The following is a 13,134-nucleotide window of genomic DNA, read 5'->3' as shown; positions in this document are numbered from 1 at the left end:
GTTCCTATCAGTGGGTTATTTCTTGACACAAACGGTTCACGAAAACAATGCACCGTTTTCCGTTCCTATTCGTACACCGCCGTATGCTACAGCGGGCGTCAGCTATCTAGTGTTTTAATATTGAGAGTCAAATGTCTGCTTCTTATGGGAGTTCTGAGTAGAGGAGAATGAATGTACTTCTGGCTCTCAAGCATGGGCAGCATTCATGTGTGGCCTATGTGTCTTTTCTCAAAATAGACTCTGTTTTGGCTCTAGAGATTGTGTAATGCACGTACTGTAGTATTCATAGGAGCCCCTGAAGGGCTAAGTGGAAATATTGAAATAATCATGTACTAAAAATCTGAGCAATCTGCCATTGTTAAATTAAGAAATGTGTGTCTGAGTTTGCAGTAAGATAGGCTTTTAATTTGGAGAATAAATATCCAGTAAGACGGACTTCCCAGGTGAGGTACCTCCCTTTGTCTATTCATCTGTGTTTCTTTCTCCCACATGTCAAACCCCATTTCAAGACAGATTGTCAGCATCTGAAAATTTTGAGGAACTCAAAATACACGTGTCTGTGTCGAATGCACTAGCCTCCCATCCTGAATGTTTTCCCTGCCTTGCATCCATTTTGCTGGGATATGCTTCTACCTGCAAGCGTTACCCCGTCTGCATGCGTCTCCCAAAGGTTCAGCAGACACTAAAATCTCAATGTACAATTTTCTGTGTGCTATCCTTGAACAGGATAGGATAGGACACCAGCATTCTTTATCAAATCACTCTAAAAGTTTGAAGGGGCCCCCCAACCAACCAGCTCTCTGCCATAAGTAAATATTTACAGATGGTAAAGATGCCCATTTTGTGAGCAGCTTTTTCACATAAGTGTTTCCAGACCCATACAGCAGAATTGTTGTGCACATGTTGTTTCATGTGCAAGAATCCATGCTATTTTCTTCTATTCAAGCATTCCTATTTTTGACAACACAGTGAAAGGTTTATCCCTAAAGAGAGGAAGTTCAGCATGTGCATGTTTCTACTTTTCACATACAGTTAGTTGAAAAAGTATTAAACCCCCTCTGGAAAGCCACCGTATTTCAATCTTGCATCATTACAACCTATAAAAGTTACAAATGAAGAGTATCATGGTGAAGTTTTATTTCTCTGTGTACACATTTAGAGCTTGGTGAACTAAACAAATGCAACTTGACAATCATGTTGTGAAAAATGCTGTTGAAAATGTAATGGACCCCTTCACATGACACCCAGTCAATATTTAGTAGCAGCACCAATAACTGCTTGCATTCGCTTTGGATAGCCATCTACAAGCTTAGTACACCTGGATGGAGGCCATTTTTCCCATTCTCTCATACAGAACTGCTCCAACTGGGCAAAGTTTGAAGACTTTAGTTTGTGAACTGCAATTTTGAGATCACGCCACAAATGTTCAATCAGATTCAGATCCGGACTCTGGCTAGGCCACTGCAAAACCTGGATCTTCTCACTTTGGTTACTTTTGTACAGTGTTTGGGGTCGTTGTCCTACTGAAAGAGGTAGAGTCCAAATTTCATGGCTGGCGTTTGATGGTTTTCTTCCAAAATCAGGATATACTTCTTACTATCATTGGCAGGCCCTTCTATCTGCCAGGCAAATGCCTTTGTGTTGAGGCCAAAAAGTTCAATTGTGGTCTCATCAGAACAAAGTACATGATGACTCCAGAATGCAGGACTCTTGTCAAGATGTCTGTTAGCAAATTCTAATCGAGCTTTCAGGTGACATTTTTTTAGTGGTGGCTTTTTCTGGCAACTCTCTGTGTAAAACCTTCGATGTTGTAGTCTTGTCCACATCCACTCCAGCTGCAGGTCACTGAGAGTCACCTTAGGATTTGCTCTTATGTCTCTGACTAGTTTTCTTGACATTTTCTTTGTTATTTTAACAGGGCGGCCTGACCAGGCTGCTTCACTGTGCTTCCAGTTGTCTTCCACTTCTCTATGATGGCCTTCACAGTGAACACGCTGAGGCTAAGGAGCTTGGCAATCTTCTTGGCACCATTGCCATGTTTAAACTTCATAATCACAGTGCGTCTCAAGTCATTCGAAAGTTTCCTTGTCTTCATTTTTGTCAGTTTTTGAGGTTTCACCACATAAGCCGCTTGTACTGATTTCTCAGTTTTGTGTTCCTAAGAACTGGCCTAAGGAATCACTTAGAGACCTGTCAACACGCTAGAGGATTCAGGGCTTGATTGTTTACACCCTTATTATCTTAATTATTGCAGCCTCTGAGCTATCAGGGGTTGATTACTTATTCAACAACAGATTTCACTGATATGTTCTTCATCATTGCAGCATCATTTGATTTTCAGGATTTTTTAGTGAAAATGTATTGTCCAAGAGGCCCTCATTTATATGTAACAGTATAAAACTAAAGATGCATTTTCAAAGAAAAATATTACAGGAAGTTTAAACTTTGTCTAGGGGGTCAAATACTTTTTCAACCCACTGTATGAGGCTTTATGTTTTAGTTGAAGAAGTACTTAAAGCACAGGCTTTGTTAATCGGACAACTTGGACTACATGGGCTTAAAGTCAGGTTGGTATGACTTACTGCTGCATGTTTTCAAAGAAGAAACTAAAATGGAGCAAATAGTACTTTCGTAAAGGGTCAATTTGGTATTTTTCAAGTCAAAGTTATTTCTACACAAACATGGTATACTGTATATGCATTTGCCACACAAAATGCCAAGTTTGTGAAGAAAAAACTTTGACTTGAAAAATTCCATACTTGTCCCTTAATAGAGTATAGATTTGTCATATAGCAGTGAAAAACATAAAATGTCCTCAGAAACGGATATGTCACTATGCTTACCTTTCTGTTGACTTATGCAGGCCTTTTCCTTTAATAATGTAGTATAGCTCTCTCTATAGGCTGGGTGGACTCTTATTTATTTAAGTGTTTTGTATTTTCTATTTAACAACCAAATGTTGACAGAGGCCAACACAGAAATGTTAACCTTTTGTATTCTACAACTTGCAGGCCTTCAGTCATTTTACATTTGAGCGGTCTGGTCACCAGTTGATTGTGGTTGACATCCAGGGAGTGGGAGATCTCTACACTGACCCCCAAATCCACACAGCCAGTGGCACTGACTTTGGCGATGGAAACCTGGGTATGAAAGTGTTGCGTCCGTTTGTCTGTTAAAGTCACGTTTCAGGATTGGATGTTTGAAGTTGAATGGTGGTGAGGGCCTTGGGTTAGGGCATATGTGAGGCGGCTGTATATATGATAACACAATTGAGATGACATATGATTGGTGACAGTGTGCATCCATCCATGTCAGTGTTGTTTTCTTTTTCTGTGAAGTATAATTGGTTGTATGGTTTGATGAGCAACATATTGAAGGGGTGTGCTGGTACCCAGTGACGTGGCACAGATTGTTCATTCTGGGACCTGTCTTGTGGCTGCAGGTGTGCGAGGAATGGCACTCTTCTTTCACTCCCATCTCTGCAACAAAATCTGCAAAAGCATGGGTCTCACGCCTTTCGATTTGTCCTCCAAGGAAAAAGGATCCCTAGACTGCACCAACAAGCTACTGGTTAGTATATTCTCTAGAAATATTTTATGGGAGTAAGTGGCCATTCTGAACTCTACCATTTGTATCAGTATAGTTGTTTCCATGTGTCTGTTCCTGGCATGTGTCTATGAACTAACACAGTCCTTAAAGGTCTAAATATTGAGCTTGTACTCAACTAGTCCAGCTTGATTGTACTTCTTTCTTGTAGAATTCAATAAAAATATATTACTTGTTTTTGTTTAAAGTATAATAAGTTGCTTTCTAATAGCAAAATCCTGTTTTCATTGTATTAGTGAGCCAATATGAGAAACTTTCTCTATCTGATTAGCCTGAACCATCGATCTCTAACATGTGTGCTATTGCACTGATACAGTATCAGTGGTAATTAAAATTACTTAATGTAATTGGTTTACCGGCACCTTCTTTTTCTGCTAAAATGTACTTTTTCTCATTTTAGCAATCTGCACAGACAGTCCTACGTGGCAGTGAAGAGCACTGTGGCAGTCCTCGAATTCGGACCATCTCTTGGAACCGTCTGCCCCGCTGCTTTCTCGCCTGTCAGAGACGTCTTCAGCTGATGACAGCATGAGCGACTGCACCTTTGAGTCTCCGCCGTGCTCTCCTGCGGCATACCCTTCTGATTCTCTTGGGAAGTCCCCATTGGGTAAGGTTCCCTCAGTGTGCTCTTCATAATCAGTGGCAATGTATTTTATTTATCTCAAACAGTGATACCAGTCCTTCACTGGACACTGTTGTAAAAATGACAAGAAGGGAGCCCACCCAATTGGAGCCTCATCACAAACAGGCCTCAGCCCGCAAAGGCATAAATGTGGGGAGCTGATTTTAAAAATTTGAAATGCAAAAAATGTCTTATGAAAATGAGGGGCTATAAAACCTCTGGGTCGATTAGGCAAGTCCCACAAAGACTCTTTAGAGATCAAGATTTAAATAAACATGAAAAAGCACAAAAATCCAAGGCCTAATAAAAAGGCAATTCAAGGAAAAACAAATCCTAATAAATTCCATATATACCCGCATATAAGTCGGGTCTTGAAAATAGAAAAATCGATCATAAAATCAGACCCTGACTTATATATCCGTTCAAAAATGTGACTTCAATTTATTTATTTATTTATTTTTTTTACATCTTCTTGCTTCCTCCAATCTCGCAACAGTTTCAGTTTCTCAGACACATCAAATTTAATTGCAGCAGCGCAGTTACGAATTGCTTGCGGCATTTCTTACGATAAAGGTGTATGAGGGTACAAAATAGTGCAAATGTCGCTTCGGAATAGTGAAAGGGAGTGAATGCTTAATGTGGGCAATTATTTTGTGTTTTATAATGGTAATTAATTTAGACCACTTTACAGAGATCTGTTTTCACTTTGACATTGATAAGTGTCAAAAAGGCCAAGTTACTTCCACTGCGATTCAGTATCATATAACAATAAGATGTGAAAGCGTCTGAGGGGGCTGAACACGTTTTAATAGGAACTGTATGGTATGTATGAAGAAGAGCACCTTAATAAGAGGCACTTTATGGCACAGGTGCAACAATTTCAGTTGACGTATTTTTTTTTAGAACATTAGTACAATCTAGACGAGAACAGGCCATTCAGCCCAACAAAGCTCTAAATCGTACGTATAAGTCGGGTCATGAAACCTGAAAAATCAATCATAAAATCAGGCCCCGACTTCTACGCCCGTTCAAAAATGCGACACTTATTTATTTTTTTTCTTCTTGCCTCCTCCAATTTTTTTAATCAGTTTCTCAGACACATCGAATTTTGTTGCTGCAGCGCAGTTACCAGTTTCTTTCACCACTTCAATGACTTTTAATTTAAAACCAGCTTCATATTTTCCTCTGATCGAATGCTCCATCGTAGATAAGGGATGCTCTTACGATAAAGGTGTATAAGGGTGTGAGATACAAAAGTGGCTTTGGAATAGTTTGGGTATTACCGTGTGGTCACGTAGGCACAATACTTGTGTACTTCATGGTTACTCTCTCAGGTGGTCGTTAGCATATCATTATCTCTTGGACCAATAACGTGAGTTTTCCGCATTCGACTTATATGACCGACATTATAAAATACCGGAAATTATATGGTAAAATCAAGCCCCGACTTATTAGCGGGAGAACTTAAATGCGAGTATATACGGTAGTCAGGAAACTGTAATTCAAGGAAATACAGTATATCTTGAAACTCGAACAATCTAAAGAAAGCAACACCTAACAAAAATCTTAAAACAGTCAATGATCCACTGCTGGGACCCTATGTCTGATCAACATAAAAGCAGCAGCAGTGATGTCAGAGTTGTCCCACCAACAAAACACAAGGAATGGCTGAACGTTTAAAAATATAGTACACAAATAATAAGTAAACTTAACAGAAATTATTCAAGAACATGAAAACCATAATTCAAAAAACATAATCAAACAGAAAATACATATAAGCCAGGGAATAAAACCTGGCTGAAACATAACAGACATGTTCATCCTTAGTATTTAAATTCCATGTTTGTTGCTTTTTTCAGGTTGGTTTAATGAAAATGATGGACTTCATGAAACTAATAATAATATTGTTGATCACAGAGTAAGTATACTTCATTTTAACTATGTGTGCTTTTACTGTTTTATTTTTTTTTTGGCTTTGTGAGATACCTATTAGGCTTCTATTGCAAACTTTCACAGATGATGGATATGGAAGCTTTTATTCTCTGTTACAAGCAAGCATAGCTACCGGTTACTCGTAGAGACAACTTGCCGGAGCATAGCATTAGCAAAATAAGAGGTTTACTGTGTGCGTCATTGTATAGTAAAGAACCTGCTATGGTAAGTGAAACCCCAATCTGCACTGGCAATCGGAAGGTTGCCGGTTCGAATCCCGTAAATGCCAATAGGGACTCTGCTCTGTTGGGCCATTGAGCAAGGCCCCTTAACCTGCAATTGCTGAGCGCTTTGAGCAGTGAGAAAAGCGCTATATGAATGCAAAGAATTATTATTATTATGATAAAACACAACAGATGTTGCCATTTTATGACTTCATTGCAATGTTGTGGTTACCTTTTGTTAGGGAGCTTCGTTTCATAGATTGTGACCTGTGACTTCATCATTGAATTGGTATAAAGATCAGCACTTAATACTCTTCAGCCTTTGACAAGTGTTTGTTTGGTTGATGGTTTACTTTGATTTTCATTTTTAGTTTAGGTTTATATTAGGCCTGATGACCGATCAAACTGATTTTGTTAACAAACTTGGCTAGTCTTTTGACTAATGGTTAATTTCTCAGTCCATACTCGTTTAAAGACTGCCTCATTCTCTTTTCGTGGCGGTACAGTCAGGCAAGACCAGTTTAGACTTGCCAGTTTACCTAACCTGTCAGAGCTGTTTGCAGCTTACAAGGAAAATGAGATCACCTGAAGACAGTCCCACTCAGGTAGAGGATAATGAAGAAGCAGACCTTGACCATACCAGATTCACACCCAGTCTCCTGACACAGTGAGGCTGCAGTTTGTATCATTGTATGCAGTCTACAACAAGCTGAGTGAGGTTATGTAGGGCTTTGAAGGTGAGAAGCAGAATCTTAAATTTAATCCTTGATGGAACCGGTAAACAGTGAAGCTGGGGGAGAGTACTGGGGAAATGTGAGCAGAATACTGGCTGCGGAGTTCTGAATGTACAACAACAACATTTATTTCTAGAGCACGTTTTCATACAAATGATGTAGCTCAAAGTGCTTTACAAGATGAAGATAGAAAAATATTAAAATAAGATTAGGCAGTGTTAAGTAACAATGAATAAACTAAGGTCCAATGGCCAGGGAAGACAGAAAAAACAAAACAAAAAAACTCCAGGAGGCTGGAGGAAAAAACAAAATCTGCAGGGGTTCCAAGGCCAGGAGACTGGCCAGTCCTGACTAGGCAAAAAATTTCAACAAAATATTAAATACACAAGTCTAGTCCCAAAAGAGAAAAATCTTTGTTCGGTCAAATCTATTAATCTATTAATATGTAATTTTGTTTATTAAACTAAATAAATTAAACTAAAAAAATATATAAAACTAAAAATAAAATCAAATTTCAAAACAGAAAATTTGAGAAGAATGCAAAGTAGCAATACTAAACAAAACCAAAAATGAAAAAAGTGACAATCCAGTAACTGACTAATCCAAGTCAGCCGAACCAAGAAAAAAATCAACAAACCAAAGAAAGCCAAGGAATCAAAATAAAAATGTTCAACTGACCTACAAACATACAAAAGGAAATTTACAGAAAGAAAGCACAGAACATTGTCCAGGAAGCTAAACTATGGCGATAAGTGCGACTTTCAGGTTACAAAATAAGTAATTTTTCGGAAAAGGAACCAAAACAAAATTATAAGTTGGCCTACCATATCTGCATTTATATGGTTCCAGGACCCCCTGTGGATTTGCAAAAACCACGGATGCCCAGCACTTATATAAAAGCATAAATAAAGTTCAAATGTTCTTTTTTGAGAATATTCTGGATTTTCTGAAAGAATTTTGAACCACGGTTGCCTAACCTGCAGATAAGGTAGGCCGTCTGTATAAGTAACATGTAAAATAAGGGAGTGTGGGCCCAAACTCACAAAAGACAAAAAAAAGACTACAAAACTAATAGGAGCAGCCTGTACACTTGACAATATTACTACTACCACTTCATCTACCACTACTACTATAGATAATTAAAATGCCCTTTACACTGTGTGCACAATTATTAGGCAAGTGTGTATTTTGACCATATCATCATTTTTATGCTGTATAAACTTGAATGCTTATTTGATTTAAGCATGTCAGGTGATGTGTAATGAGGGAGGGCGTGGCCTAAGGAGATCAACACCCTATATCAAGGTGTGCAGAATTATTAGGCAGCTTGTTTTCCTCAGGCAAAATGGGCCAAAAAAGAGATTTAACTGACTCTAAAAAGTCAAAAATTGTAAAAAAAGTCTTTCAGAGGGATGCAGCACTCTTGAAATTGCTCAGATATTGGGACGTGATCACAGAACCATCAAACATTTTGTTGCAAATACTCAACAGGGTCGCAAGAAACATGTTGAGAAAAAAAGACGCAAATTAGCTGCCAAAGATTTGAGAAGAATCAAACGTGAAGCTACCAAGAACCCGTTATTCTCCAGTGCTGTCATATTTCTGAACTGCAACCTACCTGGAGTGCCCAGAAGTACAAGGTGTTCAGTGCTTAGAGACATGGCCAAGGTAAGGAGGGCTGAAACCCAACCACCACTGAACAAGAAACATAAGTTGAAACGTCAAAACTGGGCCAAGAAATATCTGAAGGCAGATTTTTTTCAAAGGTTTTATGGACTGATGAGATGAGAGTGACTCTTGACGGACCAGATGGATGGGCCTGTGGATCAGTAACGGGAACAGAACTCCACTTCGAATCAGATGCCAGCAAGATGAAGGTGGGGTACTGGTATGGGCTGGTATTTTTAAAGATGAGCTAGAGGGACCTTTTTGCGTTGAAGATGAACTCAAAATCAACTCCCAAACCTACTGCCAGTTTTTAGAAGACACTTTCTTCAAACAGTGATACAGGAAAAATTCTACATCTTTCAAGAAGACCATGATTTTTATGCAGGCCAATGCTCCATCACTTGCATCGAAGTTCTCCACTGCATAGCTAGCCAGTAAAGGCCTTAAAGATGAAAGAATAATGACATGGCCCCCCTTCCTCACCTGACCTAAACCTTACTGAGAACTTGTGGGCCCTTCTTAAACATTAGATTTACGGGGAAGGAAAACAGTACACCTCTCTGAACAGTATCTGGGGGGCTGTAGTCACTGCTCCACAAAAAGTTGATCGTCAACAGATCAAGAAACTGACAGACTCCATGAATGGAAGGCTGTTATTGAAAAGAAGGTGGCTATATTGGTCACTGATTTTATTTTATTTTTTTGAAATGTCAGCAATGTTTATTTGTAAATTTTGAGTTGTTTGTTTATTATTCTTACTTTAACAGATGAAAATAAACAAGTGAGATGGGAAAATTTTTCATTTTTCCTTTAGTTGCATAATAATTCTGCACACTAATAGTTGCCTAATAATTGTGCACACATGTGTATTCCCCTTATAATGCTCACACTCACATTTCCTTTGCATAACATTCAGATTTCAGGTTTATTAACATTTTGGATTGACTGATAGTACTGTATTTGTTTCATATTAAAATTAATCCCAAAAATACAACTTGCCTAATAATTGTGCACACAGTGTATGCACCAGTATGACAGAATGATCAGCTCAATCCCAGCAGTTCTGCAGATCTCAGTGCCAGTTCACATTTGTAGTAGTATTTCAAAATGAAATTAAATGAAAAGGGACATTTCAGGCATATTATTTGCAGTGTTTCCAAAGAGCATACAACATATTAAAAACAGTATTTTTTACCGTGTACAGATCACAGTGCAAAATAATGACATTAACAGTTTAGGATGGAGTCTTTCAATCTATATATATATATGTAGTACTAGGGTGTTGTACCGTGTTAGCCATTATGAATGGAAAGAGAATTATAGCAAAATGACACATTTTATTGGCAAACTAAAAATGTTGTATTGCATATTGTAATCTTTTTAGTCTGCCAATAAAAGGTGTCATTTTGCTACAATTCTCACTAAATATATACTGTATATATATATAAAAGTCAATGTATGTGTGTATATGCGTGAGTGTATGTATGTATGTTCCAGCATCACTTCCGAACGGCTGGAGCGATTTACATAAAACTTGGTACACATGTTCCTCATTGGTCGACTAAAAACACTGTCAGGTGAAATCAACCTTAACCCACCCCCTTCTGGGTAGGGTGGTGGGTAATCTTGCAGTCTTTTACGGATGTTATCATCCAGTTGACACTCGAAACGACCACCAGAGGGCGAATTGGAGGCGACTACCGGCATTCTTTATGTTTGAGCACCACCGTGCCCCTGTTGCTTTTGAAATTAAATAGAGTTGGCTGGCTCCGAGCGTCAACTGGATGACAACATACATACAAGACCACAAAACAAGCACATTAGTGAGTCTTCATTGTTAGTTAATTTATTTTTAAAGGTGTGTGTGTTTTTTTTTTAATTATATTTTTCTCAAACAATAAAAAAAAAAAAAAAACCCTTTACTTTCCTCCCGGGCCATGCCGGGTATTTCAGCTAGCCAGGGATAATGATAACATGCACACTTACTGCATGGGCTTTGTTATGTAAGCCTTCAGTCTACACTTCTGTAATTGATGGTAAGTAAGTTTGTTAAGCACGTGACGTCACCAGCGGTGAGGGTAACGCAGCACACAAAACATTATAGATTTGGATGAGCACTTCAGGATGGTGATGGGTCAGAAGGACACGGGTGTCGAGGTATTGTAAAAGTTCCACATGCTGTAAATGTAGTGTAAAATGTGTACCAGGGCCAATGAGGCTGTGCAGTAGAATTCTGACTTGTATCGTCATGTAGCTGTTGGGTGGTGGAATCAATGAGCTCCAACGTTGACATTTTAAATGCTGTTCTATGTGTTTCTACTTTCTCTCAGGACTCCGAGAGTGGCGGAGACAGTGGCTATCCCAGTGAGCGGCGTGGGGACCATGATGATCTTGATCACAGAGACAGGGTAATGTTTCTTAGCTACCTTTGGGCTGCAAATGGTGAGCAGGGAGCTGCAGAGTTACAAATAATAAATCAAGAATCAGCACAGAAATGGTTTGGGATGCCCGCAATGACTCAGTAGAGAAGACAGTATGGCAGCTCAATCCCAGCAGTTCTTCAGATCTCATTGTTTAGCCGAATCTAATAAATGAAACAGTTGAGTCATCATTAGTCTGTTGTAGCAGACATCTGAGTTTCTTCTTTGTTTACTTCATTTATGGCCCAGAACTGCAGGCAGTCCACTTTTCAACTTAGCTGAATTAGCATATATAAGCAAAAAATGTAGTACTTGATTACTTTTAGCACATTCATTCTGGAACTTTGGTCTGCCCTCCCTTTGAAATTATAACATATTTAATCAAAATGGCAAGAAGCCAGAGGATTTCCTGCTCATTTCCCACAGAATTTACATCCAAAAGTAACATCCATGCAGGCACATCGGGGTCCCTGAGAATTGCACTGGCCTTTTATTTGTGAACAGATGATCTCAGTAACTGAGCATCAAGAAAAACTGAAGAAGATCCTCAAATTGCAGAAGGCTGCAGACCAGCCATACATCTAGCCCCTTCTTAGAAATGTTTGGCTTTTCAAATTGCAGGATGTGTCATAAGAGTGCCTTCCAGAGCTCTCTCACCCTCTGTGTGAAGAATTTCAATGACATTATTCTAGAAGCTTGGCAGTCGGCCTTGCTGTTAGAGCTCAGAGCTCTCAGCTCTCTCTCTCTCTCTGTCTGACCCGCAAGATGAACTTGCCATTTCACAAGTACAGTGGCATTTTTGACAACAGTCAGAAGCTGCTGTAAACTGTCAAGGTTAGTCAGTAGCGCGCCTTCTGTGAAGGCCAAATGCTGTTAAAGTTTTGGGGAAAAAAAATATCATAACAGTGGAATGAAAATAGCCGGGAAAACTCACATCTGTACGATTTTCATTCATTTAAAAGAGGAAATGCTTCCAGCATCTGGGAATTCTTCTAATAATGGAATATAAAATGCTTCCTGCTTGTCACAAGTATTTCCTATCATACTGAGTGGCTTGGGGTTTAAATCTGAGTCAATGTGGGAGAAATGGCAGAAAGGAAGAAAAAGATGCGTGGTAGAACTTTTTTTTTTATCTCAAATAACATTCCATACAAATAAGTTTTACAAAAAAAAAAGTGTCAAACCAAATTAATCCCCACCCCTGAGAAAAAGAGCTAGGCCAGCAGAGTAAAACTTTAAGCTAGTCAGTCAGTCATTTTCCAACCCGCTATATACTAGCACAGGGTCTCGGGGTCAGCTGGAGCCAATCCCAGCCAGCACAGGGTGTAAGGCAGGAACAAATCCCCGGGCAGGGCACACACACCCACCCACTAAGGACAGTTGAGGATCGCCAATGCACCTAACCTGCTTGTCTTTGGACTGTGGGAGGAAACTGGACCACCCGGAGGAAACCTATGCAGACACAGGGAGAACATGCAAACTCCACGCAGCGAGGACCCGGGAAGTGAACTCACAGGTCTCCTTACTGCGAGGCAGCACCGCTACCCACTGCGCCACTGTGCTGCCCTTCAAGCTAGTAAAAATAAGTAAATAGATAAATTAATAAATGAATAAAGATAATGGAGTTTAAGAGGAGAGAGAACCTGCTTCCTCAATTTATTTATTTATTTTTATTTTTTTTATTAATTTTATTGCAATTCATACAAATCAATCAAGTTTTTACAAAAAGAAAAAATGAGTTAGGGACAAATCAAATTTAAATGCTTATTCTAAAATGTTATTGATTAGATCCTGCCAGGTTTTGAAAAAAAACTTTTTTTTTTACATTTGTGGGATTTTGTATTTTCCCAGCAATATTCCTGGGTTCAAATTCACTTCTCCTCTGTCTGAAGAATCATCCAGCTGCTTTACTTCTCTATCTTTAACCT

At 39.0% G+C, this 13,134-nt stretch overlaps 1 protein-coding gene across 1 annotated transcript in view; it reads left to right on the top strand.

The window, feature by feature from the left end:
* Positions 1-13,134, top strand: part of eef2k (eukaryotic elongation factor 2 kinase) — an 89,230-nt gene that overhangs the window by 59,259 nt on the left and 16,837 nt on the right. Inside the window, 6 exon segments of the mRNA XM_039775946.1 lie at positions 3,012-3,144; positions 3,443-3,570; positions 4,007-4,084; positions 4,087-4,213; positions 6,088-6,146; positions 11,117-11,194. Coding sequence (XP_039631880.1) covers positions 3,012-3,144; positions 3,443-3,570; positions 4,007-4,084; positions 4,087-4,213; positions 6,088-6,146; positions 11,117-11,194 — 603 coding nt within the window.

Source organism: Polypterus senegalus, chromosome 13 (genome assembly GCF_016835505.1).
Source record: "Polypterus senegalus isolate Bchr_013 chromosome 13, ASM1683550v1, whole genome shotgun sequence".
NCBI lineage: Eukaryota > Metazoa > Chordata > Cladistia > Polypteriformes > Polypteridae > Polypterus > Polypterus senegalus.
Note: the sequence above shows the minus strand (reverse complement) of the source record. Positions and strands in the feature narration are given on the sequence as shown.